General features: G+C 38.2%; 1 protein-coding gene across 1 annotated transcript in view; it reads right to left on the bottom strand.

Annotated features, from left to right (window-relative positions):
* ca16b (carbonic anhydrase XVI b) overlaps nucleotides 1-22,199 on the bottom strand; it is a 136,114-nt gene that overhangs the window by 14,036 nt on the left and 99,879 nt on the right. The window contains exons 9-15 of the mRNA XM_077573100.1: nucleotides 17,624-17,808; nucleotides 12,599-12,707; nucleotides 11,268-11,317; nucleotides 10,456-11,188; nucleotides 8,141-8,279; nucleotides 4,045-4,136; nucleotides 1,484-1,575 (exon numbers count right to left, since the gene is read on the bottom strand). Of these exons, the coding sequence (XP_077429226.1) occupies nucleotides 1,484-1,575; nucleotides 4,045-4,136; nucleotides 8,141-8,279; nucleotides 10,456-11,188; nucleotides 11,268-11,317; nucleotides 12,599-12,707; nucleotides 17,624-17,808 (1,400 nt within the window). The remainder of the gene's footprint in view (nucleotides 1-1,483; nucleotides 1,576-4,044; nucleotides 4,137-8,140; nucleotides 8,280-10,455; nucleotides 11,189-11,267; nucleotides 11,318-12,598; nucleotides 12,708-17,623; nucleotides 17,809-22,199) is intronic.

Below are 22,199 nucleotides of genomic sequence, written 5' to 3'. Positions count from 1 at the left end.
ATATCTGTTCTAAATGTACAATAAAAAGTCTAGGTTTTCATACTCTTTTTGACAAAAATGGATAAAATGATAAGCTAATAGAATAACTTAAAATTAATTTTTGACGTTTATAGTCGTCAATGGCAATGAATGAGTTAACAGGGACATTTCCTTTTCCTACTGATTCAAATAGTAAGCTAATTATTTTTAAATGCAAGAGACAACAGGTGACGTGCAAACGAGCATGTAGCATTTTGTGAAAGCATCCTGAAAAAAAAAAGATCCAAATGTATGGCTATCGATTGATGCGCTAATTCTGCCAACGTGGGAGCCTCACTTGAGCCTCACTCGATTCAGTTTCCTCGAGCCTGTGCTGTAAGAAGCAATATTTACAACGAACATCAGTTCAAAACGCTCCCCGCAGTGAACTTCACTCATTTCCTGTATACTTAATTAATAGTGCTCTCTGCTGGCTGCTGCAAAGTACTAAAAACCATCACGCCTCCGCTGGTTCAAGACATCCACAAAACAAACTCACTGATAAAAAAAAAAAAAAATCTCAGGTCTCTGAATCTCCTTTGCGTTTACAGCTCAGGAAAAAAAAGGGCAAAGTAGAAATCAAGCAGCGATTTGGTTCATGTTTGAGCGCAGCCAATGCTATTATCGCCTGAACTCAAACAACCTGCTTTTCCTCCTTCTCCTTCCCCGTGTTGTATTTACATGACAAATGAGCGTCTGAGCCCGACGCCAAACGACCCAATTAAAGAGCAGCCTTCAGGAGCCAAGCTTCCGTCTTCTTTCCTAACCTGCTTTCACCCTAATTAAATCTGCCACTGCCTGTGTGTCTTTCTCCCACATTTCTATCCAAAAAGAGCAAAAGTTGAAGGGGAACATGGCACCATGCTGAATAGGCTGCTTCACTCAGGGGGGGGGGGGGGATAAGAGGGGGGGAGGGGGGTCGGTTCAAGCTGGCTGCGCTGATGCATTAAAGCTTGTTTCTGTTTGTTGGCGATGCAGCGAAAGCTCCAGTTCGGACACACTTGGACTTTTTGATTTATGGAAAACAAGACAACATTAGAAAACTGTGAGAACTGATGTTGGATTTTTGGAAAGCTAACCTGTTAACATATATTTTGGATGGGTGTCGTTTAATGCGTTTCAATATAAAATCCTCTCCCATTTCAACACAGATACTGATCATGTGATCAAAACCATCTGGGCGCTCTGAATTCTCAAATGTCCTAACTTTGAACCCTTTTCGAACAACAAGAAAATGACGCCATTAAAGTTAACAGTAGGTTTAAAATCGACTTAAGGTTAAAACCATAACTGAGCTTTAAACAACTAGCCCTGATTTGTAACACAAAGTGTTTTCTTTGTGTTACAAATCAGGGCTAGCAACATGCTAGCAAACAAGGTCAAAGTCATCGCAATAAGGTTGCCTTCTGTACAGTGGAAGATTTGTGCCGGTGGAGCGTCTCGCACCGGGTGCCGTATTGTTTACCTCAAACTCCTCAGAAAAGCCTTGAAGGTTGTTCTTGTAGAGCTCCATGATGTGTTTGACAAACTGCTTGACGGGAATGGCTTCCATGTCGTCTACGGTAAGGAGATAACACAGTAAGAAAAATTCCTTTGTTCGATTAACTCACACGAAAAATAAATGTATAAACTCACACAATTTCAAGTCTCTGTAAAGTGAAAAAAAAAAAAAAGTCTTGTCGTGCTGGGGCTAATTTTTAGCCACGTCCCCCAAAAGCCAGTCAACTGAAAACAATCTCTTAAGTTTCCTTTCCTATGAATTCTTGAAATATGTTGAGAACTTTCAAGGGAGGGGAAAAAAACAGAAGAATGTGGGAAATCTCTTATTTTGAGCATTTACGGTGGGAGCATCTGCCTCAGTAGAGTCCTATCATCTCGAGGTCACACACGAGGGATCTTTGATAAGGCTGGTGGAGCAGCCGCACGGGGACAATAGAGCCGGGACCCCAGCTGTCATGGCTGCTGATGCTGGCTAATGTTTAAACCAACACACCATTGCACCTGGGACCTAAACAGGCCTGGTGGTCACATGGTAAAAGGGGATTCTTCTTTGCTAATCTATCCATTTATCAAAATGTCCTTCAGCCTATATGATGTGGTTTCAAAGTGTTAAAAGAGGCTAATTAGGTCTTGAAAGCATATAGGAGCTTCATCATATTGTAAACGCTTAGATATATTCCCATTACTTATAAATTCTAAGGGCCCGTTCAGATCACAGCTCTGTGAATTTTCCCTTTCCTTGAACCTAGTTGACTCAATCCCACCGCCTGCTCAGTTATTCTGACAATATATGCTGTGGGAACATTACAATGCAAATAAAAGGGAAGAAAGGAGGCGACAAGCAACGAAAGTGGAATTTTAATGCCGAGTCGATGGCGACATCAGCTGCGCTTTGTGACTACGATATCGCTGTCTTCAAATGTCACAGAGCTTTGTGACGGAGAAACTTAAGCCTGATATCAACTAGCAGCCAGCCAGTGCTCGGCTGCCGGGAACATTAAAAGCGAGAAGGGAAAAAAAAAAAAAAAAAAGAAGCCAGCCAGACCCAATGCTCGGCTCCAAAGGGACCCCCAGAGTCATTTCACATGTAAATGGACTTAAATTGTGCAAATGTGCACATCAAGGTAACAGAGAGAAAGCCATTGGAGAAATGTTTATGGTGATTTGAGAATACCTCCTGAATTAGGAGGGTTGTTTTGAATTAGTTCCCCACCTAAATAATGCAATTTAAACATGCCAACTCGTTAGAATATATTAAAAAATGAGGGATGAGCGAGTACCGATACTAGGTATTGGTATGGGCAGATACCAGCCTTGTTTCTGGCATCGGTACGGTTGCCCTCTTGTGACTGCTTTATAATCAGGAAGTAGAAATTAACTCTTTGACTGCCAGACGTTTTCAGACGGGATGCCGTGGGTGCCAGCCGATTTAAGCATTTTGACTGATCTTTTGACTGATCTTTCAAGGTCCACAGAAAATGACGCGTTTGGACTATGGAAACACACATACTACCAAATGAAACATTGGACTCTCATCTTTCACCAGAAAAAAAAAGTTTGTTTCTACCTTATTCTGTTTTTGAGTAATCAACAATAGAAAATGGTTAGTTTCACCTCTGTTTTTAAACAAACGTCTTTTAACGTCTTTGGCGCTCCTCCATAGGATTTTACTAAACGTTATTTAACGTTTTTGGCAGTCAAAGAGTTAAAAGAATAGAAAATTTACATTAATTTCATGCAATTTAGACATAGAACAAAATTATTTCTTTCAGGACCAATACCGATTATTAGTAGTCAAGGAGGCAGATAACTCATATTAGGACTCTTCACTTTCACAAAAAGGTAGAATATTAGTACCGAAATTTTTATAAATACAAAGTCCTACCTTTGTCCAAAGTATTTTTAAGCATATATTTATTGAAGACGTTTTTGATTTTCAAAATGTTATTTTTTTTAATGTTAGACATAAGACATTGTTTTAGAATAATTCCAACAAAAAGTTTAGGCATTAAATATTTAAAATATATAATGAAAACTTATTCCCAATTAATTTTTACAGTAAAATGTTTTCCAATATTTCTAAATAATTTAAATAAATAAACTTGCACTTACACCTTTTTCTAATTTCAAACAAAAATAAATGGAGCAGAGTGTCCCCAAAAAATAACTGAAAATTTAAATGAATAGTTCAATTTAAATTGATCTATTATCGACCTTCAGATTTTTTTGTATTTTTTTTTCTATGCTGAAGGAAAATTGGATATTGGGATATATAGGTCTTTTCTTTAAAATGATCTGCCATTGTTTTTTGGGTAAAAAAAAAAAAAGTAATGGTAGCGGTATAAGTGACTACTCAAGAGTTGCGTGCTCGTACTTGTATCCGTCCAAAAAAAAAAAGAAAAAAAAAAGAAAAGAAAATAACCTTTTCTCGAACATCCCTATAAAAAACTGATTGTCAGAAATCAAGGAAGGTTGGTGGTGTTATCTTAAAATCTGCAATTAGCTGCAGAGAATCCTGCTGTTTACCTGGTATCGGGATGAAGGGGATGCTCTCATTGGCCACCACCCGAGGAGAGCTGCTCTCCTCAACATAGAAGTGAGCGGTCTGGAAAAACCTCCTGCAGAGACAAAAGAAGAGCGACGTCGTCAACAACATCTAAATAGTGCCATGAATGACGCACAAATGCACCGCGTCGGACATGACGCGCCAATTTTGCCAAAAGAGACTACAGGTAACATGTCAACAACTATGGAACCGTCTCCTCAGGGACAAAATGTGCCGCATTTAAAGCAATCCACTGTGCTTTGAAACCAACATAATAGGAGCATATTGGACAACAAAGCGTATGCGTTGAAAACAGCCATGCTGCGAAAAAAGTTATTTAATATTCGAGTCTGCAAGCTCATCCATTTAGGTAACATACATCCAATTTTCCAAAGCATCTCGTAAAAAAAAATGATAAATGCGTTAATTATATTTGGAGCGTCAGCAAATTAATCTTCGACCATGAATTGCGCGTGCATTCAAAATGTCCTGCACAATGGATAGAAATGAATGGATGGCGAGGGGGGAAAAACAATTTGAATTTATGGAAGCCCTTTAAAGACACAAAGTAGATAATAACTAAACATACAAAGAGTCAATTGCCACTAAAAAGTTGACCCAGGTGTGATCCTACCTGTACTTGCAGAGAAGGCTGCAGATGCTAGTCATTCTTTACAGACAACCCAAAGGAAAAAGAGTGACAAAGGTGTGGAAAGAGGGATGGAGCGAAGGAATTGTGAGGGGGGAGGGTGGGCTAACAAATAGTGGGTGGGGGGGTGAGGAGGGCGCCTTCCTAGCTTGCGTCACAGCCTCCAAATTCCAATCAATCTCCCGGCGGGCGCAGATGCGTTGCGGCTAACTAACCGGCGAGGTCCGCGCGTTTTCCACACCTCGCCTCCCGAACGCAAACGTGGCTTTTCTGAAAAGGATGACAGCCGGGAAAGAAAGAAACGGGTGCGAGGCGTCGACACGGACGCGGCGAGATGCCGGGATTCGTTGCGGCCTCAAAACATCTGTGAGCTTTCAACAAACAGCTCGAGCCTCACAGGCGTCCAGATGTGCGCCGCAATTAAGCTCGTTGGGAGTTCTGCCCGTGACCTTAACTTTGACAAGCGAGGAGGAGCAAACACATCAGACAAATACTCCCACAGACGGCCTCATGTCATCGCTTTCGCCAAAACCAGCATGAATTAGAGGAATTGCCGTATTATGTTGTTAATGAGCGTGGAAAGCTAACGAGCAAGGATCGGCTCAAACAGAGTAAAAAGTGCGCAAATGGTTTGATTTCCTCTTTCATCATGGTCACCCCCCCCCCACCCCCGGGGAACTGACATTGTCTGAACTGCGAGTTGTCATAACAACCGCTGGGATGGTCAGCTCTCTGCAAGTCTCTTTCATCAAAGTCTTTTGATGCCAAAATCTGTCAACTGTTTATGCATCGTTACGGAAACGAGACGTTCAATAGGAAAGTCAATTTCGCTTTATCGTCTCACTTCAACTGAGTTCAGGTAAAGTAGAAGAAAAAAAAAAGAAAATTGTCTGACCCAGCCACAATCAAAACATATCAATTTGTAATTCCACAAGCAATCCTCAGATGAGCAATGCAACTTGTACGTGGAATTGACCTGGATGTCATTATTTTACACATAACCTAAAGTAACAGTTTGCTTAACCCTGGAGAACCCAATAACCTTTTTCTTCTTTGGGAAATTATAAATTATACATTAAATGACTGCTATAAGTTCACTGAACACCAAAATATGCTTTTTTTTTCAATGCTTTTTTCAATTTATTCCCTAATTTAGGATTAGGGCGAAATTTGGCCCTTTGGGATTTAGGGGTATCATTTCGAAAAATCAGAATAACAAAAACTGTCAGTAAACTATTTAGAATTTAAGAAAATAATCAAATACACAGCTACATTGAACAATATAATTTTTTTGTTTTATTTGTTGCATTTTAGCCATCTTGTCACCACCACTCTGGCTCATGTAAGTGCAATATTCATCCACTAGATGGCCCCATGCAGGGGTCAGAAGTGGCACTCTGGACTTTTGAAGTTAAATTTGTAAAAAAAATTAAAAAAAGGTCTTTGTTATTTGAGTAGCAGAATTTATAGGGGCCAAATTTGACCCCGTGGGTTCTCCAGGGTTTAATATACAATATTTGATAACTAGTCATAATGTGCTCTCAAAGCTAATTTTTGCGTGAACATTGGAATGAAAACAACTTTTACATCAACATATCGCTCTCTAATTCTTTAAGATAGTATCCTATGATAAATATAAGCATATTGATGGATCACACACTCATAAAATGAGAATTAATTTTGGCAGTTGCTTTTATCTCAAGGATTTTGTTAAATTTGTAAAAATAAAAAAAAAGGTCTTTGTTATTTGAGTAGCAGAATTTATAGGGGCCAAATTTGACCCCGTGGGTTCTCCAGGGTTAAAAAAAACGAAAAAAAAAAAAAACTAACATAAATCAAACAAAAACACGCTAAATACGACACATTCAACCGCGTATCACAAGGATTAACGTCCTTATAACTTCATTAACTGCGCCACACAATGCATTTTGGGAACATTATATATGCAAAACAGGTAGATATAACATGCCTGGAAGTCATACGGGCAAAGTGTTGCCGCGTTATTTTTTTGGAATAATATATTTACAGTTGAATCCCACAATTTAAGGCTTGCCCGCAAATAGCACAAATCTGCGTATAATTGACATCAGTTGTTTTTAAGTCGATCCGGCCCACGTAATATATTTTCCTCCATGTGGCCCCTGAACTAACATGAGTTAGCATTACTCCTTTCCTACATAGTTTTTTATTAATGTAGTCATTAGGCAGTTTTATTATGATGGATGGCAAAAATGTTGTCTTCTTTTAATATTTGCAGCACTTCCGGTTTACCCGCTGCGTTTCCGCCCACCCTGTCCGTGCCTGTTCAGAAAGTGTGCACAGATACGCGCCTGGAAACTTTCTGAATGATTGCACAATATCAATTCTGACACCTCCCGCAAGGATTTATTCCCGTGTGGATTTTTTGAGCACATCCCTAGTACAGACATTACAATCTATTTAATATTTCCATTAAACTGTGAAGCTGCACAGTGGAAAGCAGACATTGCTTTTCCTTGAACAGTTTTTGGCAGTTGAGTTGAACTGCATGTTATCTTTGTTTTGGCTGTCTACCGCACACTCGGGAATTTGCATTTAAATATAGTGTTTCCTATTTATTTATTTTTATTAAAGAAAGTTATACATACCCAAAGTGGGAACACATAAATAAATAAATAAATAAATAAAACTTGTGACCTGTGCACCCCGCATATATATTTAAAAAAATCCTCAGCAGACAAATGTATTCTAATCCACGGAGAAATTTCTTATCTACTTATTCATTACAACTCTTTAATTGGGCAAAAAGTCATTTTGATTACCAGATTAATCAATAGAATAATTATGAGAATGCCTAATTAAAATACTACAGATCAAATAATAATGCACAATCTTTAGGGGGAATAAATAAATATGAATGAGGCCAGCTGAGGAAATCGCCGGTAGTGGTATTCGTAACTCATTAACTATCCCCCCCCGCTTGCGCCAGTGGCTTGGCCTGCGTAATTACTGGAAGTTCACTTGCGTGGCTGGAAATTAGCCGAGCAGATGAAAAGACAGCTGGGGCCGCAGTACCGCGGGGCCTTCGGGTCTCCCGCCTCAAGCCTCGCACGGTGGCGGCCTTCATTGTGCGGCGTGACGGCGCACAAAGGAATCATCACGTAAATGAAAGCACTAATGACAGTTGGGGCGTTTTGAACAAGAAAGGTCGCAAGGAGTCTAACAGGAAAAAAAAAAATAAATAAATCAAGAAGTACAGGTCGTGTGGGGCTCGGGGTGGCAGGGTGTGATCACATCCCCCCCAAAATGGTGGGAGCGAATAAATGGATGACTCCCAAGAGGGCGAAAAGCTGGTCATTCCTGCAGGAGGTGATGCTGTGCATTCTCGCACCCTCACGCAAGCACCGTCTTTGTTCAAACCTGTCACTGTGGCGTCCACAATATCTCACCTCCAGTAGACCATCACGACGAGCAGCATGATGAGGCACAGCAGGGTCAGAGCAGACACCACCACCAAAGGGACAATCCACACCATCCTGCCCATGACGGCGTGAGGCGTTCGGGTCACGTTGGACAACGGAGTCTTTTCTGGAGCAAGACGTAAATAGAAATTCATTGACAAGTGAATACAGTATGAAGCAATAGCATTTCAAATGACATTTTGCTGGCATCGGACCAAAACCTTGTACCTCCAAAATAGTTACTTTTCAGGAGACCCCCAAAAATGTCATGTTCAACCACTAACATTGCATCCTCAAGAAAGAGTAAGCCATTTTCAACACTTTAGATTGCTCAATTATTGTACATGTAAAAATAACACGCATGTGTGGATCAACCAATAGTATAGGTTATTTATTTATTTTTTATTTGACCAAATTGTGACTTACGAGGTGTCGGCCAAATGTCAGCGATTTGCATCCTGACTCTACACAGGCTAAAATTGTCTTTATGTGTAATCGTTAATGATGATATCCAAATGCCAAAATGGCAGGTCACTAGAGATGATTGTTTTTAACATTCATTATAAAAAAAAAGGCTATTTCCATTCTTATTTATTTTTATTATTAAAAATTTGAATTTTTTAAAATTTAAAATTGTATTTATTTATTTAGTGTATTTATTTTATACATGTACCTAATTTTATTTTTATTGCAGTAACATTACCATTTAAAAAAAGGCTATTTCAATTCTTATTTATTTTTATTATTAAAAATTTGAATTTTTTAAATTTAAAATTGTATTTATTTATTTAGTGTATTTATTTTATACATGTACTTAATTTTATTTTTATTGCAGTAACGTTACCATTTAAAAAAAAGCTATTTCAATTCTTATTTATTTTTATTATTAAAAATTTAAATTTTTAAAATTTAAAATTGTATTTATTTATTTAGTGTATTTATTTTATACATTTACTTAATTAATTTTTTTATTGCAGTATTATTACTACTTAAGAAAGGCCATTTTAATGTACTGCATTCCCCCCCCCCCCCCCCCCCCCATAAAATTACAATTTAATAGTGCTGTCAAAGTTAAAGCGTTAACTGATTTATTGATCACAAAAAATTATCACATTAATCATAAATGAACGCAGATTAGTTGCACTATTAATTTTGACCGCGGATGGTCCTTTAGCGTGACAGCGAATGGCTACGTTTAAGGTAGCGCAGGTTGTGTTTTAGCAATAAACAAAATGACATGCATTAAATTAAAGCATTTATTAAATGCTTGCGTATCACATTTAGAATATTTGTTCACGTCAAAATATAGGGATATTTTTTTTTCCATTTTAAATGATGCAAGTAATGAACTGATTAGAAAAAGAGGAGTGTGAGCGTGTGCAGTGGATCAAAAAACGTTGAAGACGTCCTCATAACATTAAATGTCAAAAGATTGAACACATAACTAGTGCTCTTCAAATTTGATGGGGATTTTTTTATTTTTTATTACGCGCTTAATCATGATTAATGAAAATTCTAAGATGTGATTAATCTGATTTAAAAAATGCAATCGTTTAACAGCTCTACAATTTAATTGACTTTCCAACTATACAATTTTTTTGCTCATAATTTGACTTTTTTTCCTTCCCTCAGATGGATATTTATTTTGCATATTGAATTATTTATTCTTATTTAGGAAACCCACAAAATTACTATTTACTATAATTGTGCACATAAAGCCCTTATAATATTTGTATGAAATTAATGTTGTATATTAGCTGCTTCAATGTTCATTGATTTTTAAAAAAATTAAATTGTACTTCCTGCAATTCAAATTTGAAATTCTGCTTCCTGTTTGCTACCTCAATTAAATTCAAATTCAAGAATTGAATTGGCGTTTACGGGTCATTGACAATCCAATTCTGAACTTTGTCCAGCTCTGATTCTCATTCTAATGAGTTCATTTTCCTAACTCTACATTCTTTAATTTGACAGAATATTTCCACAGATGTACAAAACACAGCGTAGAAAGCTTCCTGTGACAATATACTAACTCGTTTGTAAAGCTCGGCATGCTACCTCCAAACACTGTCGGATAAAAACTAAATAAAAAGATCTAAATCAGCGTTCTGGAAGCAAACTCTTTAAAAAAACAACTCCAAAGGAAAACCTTGAGGCGCAAGCGTCTGCCCTCAGATGTTGTTCATATACAAAAGCCAACAGTGGAGCTTTTGACTGCGATTGGGCTTGAATCAAGATGTGTTATGCTAAAGCAGTTTGTGAAAGTTCACACTTTGATGATCTGAAGAGAAAATCGGCCTCACCGGTATGAATGCTGAAGGGCCAAAGACTCTTGCCATCGCCGCCGATCTTTGGCGAGAGCGTGGAGCTTTGCGGAATCTGCATCTCGGCGCTGTGGTTCCGCGGCTCCTGCGTGGTGACTGCATCGATGCGTGTGAGGTTGTCCTGCGGGGGGGTCGGGTGGCCGTCCGCCGCGCTGGCAGACGTGCCACCGTGGACCGTGGCCTTCTCTTTGGCGGTGGACGCCGGAGTGGGGAGGACCGACTCTTTGGCCGCGGTGCCGTTAGCTTGCGTTTCCTCATAGGTGGGCGTGGCCTTGTTCTTTTTCTTCTTCTCCGCGCCCCCGTCCTCCTGCTCCCCCTCTCCGTCCCCCTCGTCGTCTTCTTCCTCCTCGCCCTTGGGCGCGGCCTGGTTCTCCTCGGCGGGAGGTTCGGTCTCGGGGGCCTGCGCCACCGCCTGCTCCGTGCTGGGCTTTGCGGGCGGGGTGGGCGAGTGAGGGGCGCGGTGGGCGGCTTCGGGTGCCCGCGTGGGCCAAACGGAACTGGGCAACGAAGAGATGACCCCCCCGCTGACACCCAAGCCTGCCAGGAAGGTGCTCGTAACCACCGATGCGACCGTGGCTTGGCTGCCACTAGAGGAGGGGCCCAGTCCTGTTGCCATGGAGACGATGGAGAAGTGGATGCCGGACGATGTCCACGTTGAAGAACCAGAGCTTATGGGAGCCATGTCTGCCGATGATACCGGAGATACTGTAGGCTGAGAGAGGCCAGAGGATATGAGGTCACCTCAAGGCATGCTGTGAGATACATTCACTGCCACCTAGTGGTCAACTTACCATCCCAGTTTTCACGATACGGGAACCTTCAAATATTCTTGTGGTATTGGCTGGAATACAAAAAAGAAAAAAAATGTGATGACAAAAAGTAATGATACAAATTAGGGATGTTCAATACCACTTTTTTTCAGATGCTAGTGCAAGTACTCAAATATTGCGTCATCACGGATATCAAGTACTGATACCACTAGTACTTTACATAAAATGTCCCCCCAAAAAACAATGACATATAATTTGAAAGAAAGATCTAGATATTACTAGATATTAGGGGTGTGACTTGCCTAGTACCTGGCAATTCAATTTCGCATCACGATTCATAGGTCACGGTTCGATTCAATACCAATTAATCCCGATACGAATCTATAAATTGACTATTGCAATTTTTTTTTTTTTTAATACTCAAATTTAGAAAACACTGATCAGTAAACGTGTACATGTAGACTGTAAGATTTGTATGAAAATGTATTAATCTGAAAATTCAGGCTTATAACAGGTTGCAGTCTGTTTCATGTTTGAACAGCACTGAAATCAAATATTAAGGATTAATGTTCCATTAATATAACATTCTTCCATGCTTAATGTGTGAATCCTAACTCTAAGTAAGATGTTTTGTTGAATATTCCCATAAAAAAATTGATGTTTAAAAATCGATTCAGCCGCATATCGAATCGATTCGAGAATTGCGCGCTGTAATATCGCGATATATTGCCGAATCGATTTTTTCTAACACCCCTACTAGATATTCATGAAATTAATGGCAATTTTATATTCGTCCGATACCTTGAAATTAGGCCGGGTATCGGCCCCGATACCGATACCTAGTGTCATTACTCGCCCATCCCTAATACAAATGGCACTAATCAAATACACAATTTAATAAAATATGTATATAATGTACATTTCACAGTTAGTGTTACTCTGATTGATCAGTCACCGATCGACTTCCATGGCAAAAAATAAAATAATAATAATAATTAATTTGGATAGAATGTATAATCAAAAAATTTATTGGCACATGATATAATCTATTAGTGAGCAACTCTAAAATTGAAAAATGTGCAACTAATGTGATGTGATCAGAATCGGTATTGATCGACAAAATCCTGCACATCCCTAGTTTAAACTGCAAATAAATCGTAAACTAATATCACATATGCATTGAATATCATTTCAAAATAAATGGTCAACAAATTGCTCTCAGTCGAGACGATCACTTTACGAGTTATTCCCGTGCTCCTTTTCTATTCTGAGCTTCGACGACATCTTCTGGCAAAAGCAAAGAGGCGAATTTGTGAAATGTCAACTTTGAACAAGCGGGCGGATGGCCGTACCTCTGAAGAGTAGCGTTTGGCTAAAGTCGCTACGCAGGTCATGCTGACATATTGCCTGCACTCTGAACAGGTAGAGGACATCCGGGGACACGTTAGTGATAACCGCTTTCTGCAAGAAAACAAACAAAACACGCATGTAAGGCTAACGATCACATTGGATATCCGATCAATACATTTATCGCTCCACATAGTCTATCGGCTCAATTATTTGACTCGCATGTCTACCACTGGAGAGCTGGAGGCACTTTAAAAAGGCAGCTGCTTGTATTTTCTCGAAGACAATTCAGATAAAAGGTGTACAGATATAGAAACTGAGACTTGAAATGAATATTAAGAGCGTATAATAAGAAGGACTGACAGCCGCGGGGGAACTTGAGAGAGAGCTCTCAGTAAAGTGACAGCATTAATGCATCAGTGGCGTGCCACGGCGCTGACAGCCGAATTAAGCGTCTGTGCTATAAATGTACAATCACATGAAATTAATTAAAGCCAATGAAAGCAAGGAGACAATCCACTGAAATCCTTTTTTTTTTTTTTAACAGACAACTTGGAGGTTGTTCTGCAGGCAAAGCTACAGAGAAAGTTCAATACAAGTTTTAAAAAATAATAAAGTCTTCATATCAGGAAAAGTGTGCTCCAGTTTATCACCACAATCTGTTCCGTTATTCTCTCTCTTCCAAGTTCCCGGGAAATACTGTCCCATGTGTTTCCGCAGCATGACAGAAATACATTTCATTGTATACATTTCAAAGATTGTTTTGTAGTTACAGTAATCTGACTTGCTCGTCGAAAGACTTAAACTAATTGTGACGAAATGTTTCCCACAGACTCAAACTAGCGTGCAAGTACGGAAGCGTATTGCATTAAAAAACATGTTTTTCTGACAAATTTTTGGGGGGAGCTTTATTTTTTTTTTCTGTTTTATTGAATATTTTTTTCCCCTATATTTTTTTATAAATTCAGTTTTAATTTTTTTTATTTCCCTCTGTTTTTCTAAATAATTTTGTTTCTGTTTTTCCTTGTTTTATAAAATAACTATTTTTCAGTTTTTCTGAATATTTTTTTTCCTGTTTTTCTGAATATTTTTTCCCCTATTTTTTTTTGTAAATTCAGTTTAATTTTTTTTTATTTCCCTCTGTTTTTCTAAATAATTGTGTTTCTGTTTTTCCTGAGTAATTTTTCCTTGTTTTATAAAATAATTATTTTTCTGTTTTTCTGCATATTTTTTTTCCTGTTTTTCTGAATATTTTTTCCCCTATTTTTTTTGTAAATTCAGTTTCTTTATTTTTATTTCCCTCTGTTTTTCTAAATCATTTTGTTTCTGTTTTTCCTGAGTAATTTTTCCTTGTTTTATAAAATAACTATTTTTCTGTTTTTCTGAATATTTTTTTTCCTGTTTTTCTGAATATTTTTTCCCCTATTTTTTTTTTGTAAATTCAGTTTAATTTTTTTTTATTTCCCTCTGTTTTTCTAAATAATTTTGTTTCTGTTTTTCCTGAGTAATTTTTCCTTGTTTTATAAAATAATTATTTTTCTGTTTTTCTGCATATTTTTTTTCCTGTTTTTTTGAATATTTTTTCCCCTATTTTTTTTGTAAATTCAGTTTATTTATTTTTATTTCCCTCTGTTTTTCTAAATCATTTTGTTTCTGTTTTTCCTGAGTAATTTTTCCTTGTTTTATAAAATAACTATTTTTCTGTTTTTCTGAATATTTTTTTTCCTGTTTTTCTGAATATTTTTTCCCCTATTTTTTTTTTGTAAATTCAGTTTAATTTTTTTTTATTTCCCTCTGTTTTTCTAAATAATTTTGTTTCTGTTTTTCCTGAGTAATTTTTCCTTGTTTTATAAAATAATTATTTTTCTGTTTTTCTGCATATTTTTTTTCCTGTTTTTCTGAATATTTTTTTCCCCTATTTTTTTTTGTAAATTCAGTTTATTTTTTTTATTTCCCTCTGTTTTTCTAAATAATTTTGTTTCTGTTTTTCCTGAGTAATTTTTCCTTGTTTTATAAAATAATTTTTCAGTTTTTCTGAATATTTTTTTTCTAATATTTTTTTTAAGGGTTTTTCCTCAGAGTAAACATGACTATCTTATTGCATATGGAGGTATGCGGGAAAGTGTCCGCTTCAAGAGTCTGAAGTTTGAAGTTCAGAGGTAAAAAAAAAAAAAAAAAAAAAAAAAAAAAAAAGCTGGTGTTCTGTTTTTTTTACTGTTTTTTTGAATAATTTATTTTCCGTTTTTAAAAATATTTGTTCCCCCGTTTTTTCTGAGTAATTTTTCCTCCTGTTTTTCTGAATCTTTTTTTGACAGAAAAAAATCTGTATAACGGAAAAAAATATTCAGAAAAACAGCAAATGAAAAAAAAAAATACTCAACAAATTTGTCAGAAAAACTGGAGGTTTTTTTTTTCTTCAAGTGAATGCAATACGTTTCCGTAGGCAAAAAAATAATTCTGTTCTGTTTGTGTGAAGAAAAAAAAATGAGCGGTGCACTCAGCGAACAAGCTTTGGGGTCAGCGGGCTTTAAAGGAAGGCGCAGCTGGTTGTTGGATTCCCACAAACACAAGACGGCGCGAGCCCAGAGCGGAATATTTAGCGTGCGCAAGAACACGCCTGTAGGTAGAAGCCCCGCAGGAGAGATTTCTGTGGAGACGTTGAATGTTGGAAAGACAAAAGAATGATGTGAAGTTAAGAGTGAACAAGATGAGCGGGGCTGCAAGCCGTACCGGGGGCTTGCAAATTATACTAAAAGCCGAGACGCTGCACTTAAGCAAGACTGATGGAGACAAGAGCGGATCGGTTTGACTAATTTCACACATCACTTTTGACAGATCGTTTTGATTTGATTTGATACTTTTCTCTCAATCTCTTATAATCCTTGTACATACTGAATATGGTAAAATATCCTTTCATTATATTTAAGCACTTTTTCCATCATTGCCGTTACGGGTAAACCACGTCATCTTTTTTAATTAGGCCATCTTGTTCCTTTCCCTCTAAAAGGCCATTTTGGAATAGATATAAATAACGAGAAAAAAAGATAAATCATTTCAAAACATTTTCCTCCATTAGTGTGACCTATAACCTGAACAACTCAATTGAAAAAAAGAAAGAAGAAATCTTTAAGAGAGGTGAAGTGGGAAAAACAAGTGAGATAACGTGGTTGCGTAAGTGTGCACACTCTTATAAGTGAGGATGTGCTCAGAATTAACCAGTCAAATTCAAATTGATGTGAAACGGGAAGCAGCGCACAACTGCCAGCATTTAATAATAAGAGCACACCGCACAGTGAAATGTGATAGTGGTGGTCAGTGGTATTACAACACTGTGGGGCTGTTTCAGTTGGAAATGAGTTTGGCCTTATTCAAGGTCGAGGGAATTATGAACAGTTCTGTGGGGTGATCTGTCATCTGAAATGACTGAAACATAAAAAAAAAAAAATCACTTATTTATGTTTTAATTTGAAAAAAAAACAAAAGATGCAGTTGACAGGGTAAACCACCATCTCTCAAATTTGAATAGTTGCCTGAAGTTTTAAATTGATTTCTTATCTTATTCTTAAAAAAGGCCAATGACGATATTTGTCAAAATACCAAATATTGGCACCGATAATCGACCCGGCCAATAGTCGGTCGAACCTTAGCACTAGACTTTACACTGATCTGATTGCCTGGATCAGAATTGGTCGATATTCTGCATTTTATGCAAAATCGGTGATCGGCTTTAGTGTAGGGGCGTCAGGCGATTACAATTTATAATCATAATTAATCGCATGACTTTAATAGTTAACTCTTTGACTGCCAAAAACGTTAAATAACGTTTAGTAAAATCCTATGGAGGAGTGCCAAAGACGTTAAAAGACGTTTGTTTCAAAACAGAGGTGAAACTAACCATTTTCTATTGTTGATTACTGAAAAACGGAATAAGGTAGAAACAAACTTTTTTTTCTGATGAAAGATGAGAGTTCAATCTTTCATTTGGTAGTATGTGTGTTTCCATAGCCCAAACACATAATTTTCTGTTGACCTGGAAAGATCAGTCAAAATGCTTAAATCGGCTGGCACCCACGGCATCCCTTTTCTGAAAACGTCTGGCAGTCAAAGAGTTAACTCACGGTTAATCACAGATTTTATATCTGTTCTAATACAATTAAAAAAATATAGGTTTTCATAATCTTGTTAAAAAAAGTGGGAAAATATGTTAAACTAATAGAAATAGTTAAAATAATATTTTGACGTCTATAGCCGTCAATGGCAGTGAATGAGATAAAATTAAAAAAAACTTTAAACATATACATTTAAACAACTCAAAATTCATATTCTTTTATTTTTGTTTACGATTATGCCAAATTTGTAATTGTGGAGTGTAATAATTGAAATTGTAATTGAATTTTGATTGTTTGCACAGCCCTACAAGTACCGTTCTGAAAAGTCCCTTCATGTGTCTGATTATATAATTCAAAGTTGCTTTTGAATGACTCCTACGCCTCACCGCCTTTGACCTTTCATATTCAGGCTAGGCTAGAACATAGATTGTCATGCGAGCCCACTCTCGGGTTCAACATTTTGGATGAATACACTTTCTGCCATCTTGTAGAAAGTCATTCCAGAAGAGTGAAGTTGACATAAGAGAAAATCCATCTCATATTCAATTTTTTTTCTTAGTTTCATTGGCCAGTCTAAATGTTAAACACAACTGATGGAAATGTAATAGATCATACTAAAAGGGAGAGCCCAGGTGGACATAGACATGCATTATGGATAAATGTGTCAGCGAATGTGACAGGCCTGTGCGTCTCCTCACCCAAACTTGAGTGACAGATTGGGAGGCAGAGGGGGGGGGTTGGCTTAGGTGGCGGTCTGTGCTTTGATATCAACCGGCGGCTCCATGCGGAGCTCTTCATAACCTGCCACCTCTTACATTCACACTGACTGATCCTGTTAGTAACATCCATGTTGCAAAAACCCATGGAGATGACTTTTTCTCGCGCCGAGATGTCAGCCGTGCGTTACGGAAGGGCGCTCACCATGCTTTGATCTCCCGTCTTGGTGAAGGTCTCTTCATCAGCGACGTCGCGCTTCACCCAGCTGTAGGACACCATGTAGCTGGTGATGGGCGGGTGGTACACGGTCAGGGGGCGTTCCCAGCTCACCATCAGGGCCGTCTGGTTCAGCGGTTGGATCTTCATGCTCACTGGGGCGCTGCTGCACACTGCGCGGGGGAAAGAAAAAAAAAAAAAAAGATTTCAGCATCTTACAAAATAAAAATTAATTAAAAAAAAATATATATATATATTAAAAAAAATTTTTTTTTTTAAAAAGCAATGATGATGACATGTCAAATCGGTAAAATTACCGAATGAACAATACTGAGCTCTCCAGAAAAAAAAGAGAAAAAAAAAAGAAAAAAAAAGATGAAAGGCATGGGGGATCCGAATCCCAACTGTATGCACCAACAATACAACAGCTCCATTGTTACCGTGAAAAATCTCTTAGAGGATTCAGTTAGGGGAGGGGTGGGGTGGGGAGGGAAGGGGAGGGGAGGGGAGCATGCACAGCAACCTCAAGGTGGCAGTACAGGCTGCGCTGTTGACGCGAGGAGAGCGCCGGCTGCCACTTTGACAATCTGGACATTCTTGCCAAGGCAGGAAACAATGTCAACTAATCATGAGGATTTGGGACAAATTGAGATTGTCACAATCAAAGAGAACAGTGCAACAAAACAAAAAAAGATGAAATACAACATGGGGGGGGGGGGGGGCTATATACGGTATATACTGTATACTGTCCACAAATGCATACAGGGTGTTTTCATATCTTACGGAACTGGCAAGTGTATATCAAGATAAAATCTGCCAGTCCATTGCTAAGCCTCAATCGAAGCTTTTACTTTTTGCCGAAAATGCAGTTTGCACTGATTTCATTGCTATTACTGCGAATGCTGTTCACTGGAAAGGAGATGATGACTGATGAAAATGAGTTGTGATTTTGGATAGGATTTTTAAAGTGCTTGCCAAGAAACGGAATATCATTTTAATCTATGTTGTGTAATAGGGATGGGCCAGGTATAAAAATATATATTTTTTGACCCTCGATGCCGATTCCCAGTTTTGCAGTATCGGCCGATATCGATACCGTATCGATACCTAGTTTTTTTTCCAACATGAAAAAGCTGCCCTGTCATTGGTTCAGAGCATTCAAGGGCCAATAGGATATCTTGGCTCGACATGCAGTGAACACGTCACACATCAGTGAACAAGCAAAGGAAATAATGGTATCGGCATGTTACTTGTTAGTAATTGCCGATGCCAATACCATTGGTTTAATGCAGTATATATCGGGCCCCCTGCCGATACCGGTATCAAAACAACACAGAGTTACTTCAATTAAGATTTTGGAAGAATAGAAAATTGCCATTAATTTCATGCAATTTTAAGGAAAAATGCTATATTGGTCTTTCTTTAAAATTATTAGCTTTTTTTTGTATTAGTAGTATCTGTACTTGATATTTGTATCGGTGACTACTCAAGAGTTGGGTACTAGTGCTGATATCCGTCTGGGAAAAAATAAATTGTATTGTACCTTGCTACCATGTAACTAATACTTACATCTTGAATATGTGTGAAAAAATTCAATACAACTTTTTTTTATGTTTGTGTTATTCCGACACCGTTCTTTGACACCCGATACCGATAACCAGTTTTGCAGTATCGGCCGATACGATACCTTTTTTTTTTTTCAAGGGCCAATAGGATAGTGAACAGTAAACACATCACACATCAACGAATGTTGTGCTACAAGATGCTGCATCCAAAGTCCTATATTAGCGTTGGAAATAATAGTATCGGCATGCCGATATCACTGTTTTAATGCAGTACCGGGGCCTCTCCCGGTATCGGAACAACACTAGTTGTAATTTTTGTTACAAAAACTTCAAATCAACAACTTTCAGGAAATATAAGCTGAGTATTCATATCTTCAACAATCATTGAGATATAAGGTAACATAAAATGACAGACTTATGAAACACACTGTATACACACATACAATACACACATATACTGTATGAATAATAGTCTGAGAGCAAATCTTGAAAGGGGGGGGGGGTTCACCAAGGGGAAATTCTGGCAGTGTTGATGAAGTGTGACAGCGTGTGAATTGTATTTGAACCCGTCGTATGTTGGGTGTCTAGGAGCTTAATGTTTAATGAAAGAAGAAGGCCTCATCATGTTTTGAAGTCTTCGGCTTTCTGGAAATCCTTATTGAGCATATTTGTTGCAGAATGGAAACAGTCACCTGTATTTTGACAGCTATTGATGGCATTTAAGTCTTTGCTCATACAGTCATATTAGGTCCTAAATATGACAATTTTGTAAGGATGTTTGATTATGGGATATCGGTAATGGCTCATCTTTACTATTTTGTAAGGCTCTCAATAAAATTGCACCTCACCAAAGGCAACTTGAACATCTTTTTTTTTTTTTTTTTTTTTTTTAAAGTTGAAGCGATTTAGCCAAGATGTGCTCTGCCTCTCACCATTGTCACTATTGTGTTCAAATAAATACGCCACGACAACACCACCACCCTGACAGCCGTCACTGCTGATAATAAAGCATCCACATTTTTGGTGGCGCAGGTGTAGATGAAAGAACGTTGGGCCACATTCATTCTACTGACCCAACGCCACAAAAGCAATTTCACAACTTCATTTGTATGCCTCTATTTTAGCTGCGCCACATATTAAAAAAAAAAAAAAAAAAAACGCTGGCTGATTGGCCTCGTTAGAGAGCTCCAACTTCATCACGACCATTCCCAATCAATTTTCTCCAACAACACCGCTTTACCGACTTTCTCATTAATCTACAGCCGTCCTGCACTCAAGGCGGCTTCTTCTTATTTTTAGTTCTATGGAAGAGAAAAAAAAAAAAAAAAAAAAACGCTCCACAAATGCCAGATGTACATTGAAGAAAGGGAGATGATGGCACAGAAAATATTGTATATATTGTGTGACAAACAAGACTGCCTCGGGGAGTGCATGCTCACAAAATAACGCAAAGCCCCCCCCCCCACCCCCCCTTCCCGAGAGAAAGAAAGTGGGCTTTCGGGGATGGAAGCCTTACGCAGACACAAGCCAAAGGGGTGAACAGAGGGGCAACTGGTAGAACTAAAATGATTTTTAAAGTGACAGTGGAGACCCTGAATGTAAATTCAGAGCTGGAAATAAGTACAATCATTTTCTGGAGGTACTGCACAGTCGATACAACAGAAATATGGACAACATCGATGCACACTTCTGCAAAAGATGCAGACAATAACACAGCTACGCCCTCCACTATAATCCCTGATATTATGAACAACTGTGATATTCACTATGGATGTCAATATGAGACATCTCACACACACTCCATTATTGATTTGATGGAATCATATTTTCTACTGTCAATAGTTTTTACTTTAACAAAGTTATATACACACTGCTGATGGATTTATCTCCAGATCCTACGCTAGGTTAGCCGACAAGCTTTTTAATAAGTCATATGAATGATAACTTTTAGCTGCAATCCACAAAGGGTACATGCAGTCTTCACAAAATGGGTGTTTATTTCTCCAATCATTTGTTTTTTAAAGGGACAGTCAGTGAGCCCCAGCGCCATCTAGTGGTAAACTAATCATTGATTTAAAAACAAAACAAAACGGCTGTTTATGTCAATAGCATGCAAAAAAATATGTTGTACCACATTTTTTAAAAAAAATATAATTATAGGTCTATTAATCACAAATTATATTACATGGCTGCCATGTTTCGCCGCCATCTTCCTGCTACGGATGCCCAAAGGACAACTTTGCGAATGTAGTTAAGCCCAGGTGGTGCTCGCATGGCGCGTCGGACCCAATGGGTCGACCGTAGCTGACCTTCCACAGCTGGGGCCTGCAGGTGGTCGTCACTAACTCCCGTGATTGGGGCCCGTCACTTGTCACCTTCTGCTTTGCTCTCGCAAGCTTTTACCAGCTTTTAAAAAAATGTGATTTTACCGGCTCCTCACACTAGCCGTTCTTGTTAGCGGCTCCAGCTAATTCCGGCTTGGTTTCTCTGAGCCCCCGTCACGTGCGTGCTCCTGCTCGCTTCTAATGCTATTCTTAGACCACTAGATTGCGCTAAGGACGGCACACTGGTTCTTTAAATATAATTGCTACAGAGTCAAATGTGAACAATTCAAATGATATGTGAAGGAAACAAACACTAGCAAACCTCAAACTGTATTATTTTGACACATTCATTCTACATGCACGGAGGCGCACAGCAGTCATTGTGACACATTAATGGAGGGTACACACACACGTGTAATTAATGACATTAAATATGGCCTTGTTGTTCCATTTAGGTGGGCCAGGGCTGTAATTGTGCGCGGGGGGTGTGCCGAAATGGCAGTGACACATTGAACAGATGAGAACCCTCCTGAATTTGATCAATTACGCCTGTGTTTACCCTGCTGTTATACTGCATGTCAAAAATGGGTGTTGAAAAATGGCCAATTAGGATAACCTTTAAGCGTACATTTGAAATAATTCAAGACAATTAGTATGAAGCCCAAAGTCAAAACA

Source organism: Vanacampus margaritifer, chromosome 8, assembly GCF_051991255.1.
Source record: "Vanacampus margaritifer isolate UIUO_Vmar chromosome 8, RoL_Vmar_1.0, whole genome shotgun sequence".
NCBI classification, from domain to species: domain Eukaryota; kingdom Metazoa; phylum Chordata; class Actinopteri; order Syngnathiformes; family Syngnathidae; genus Vanacampus; species Vanacampus margaritifer.
Note: the sequence above shows the minus strand (reverse complement) of the source record. Positions and strands in the feature narration are given on the sequence as shown.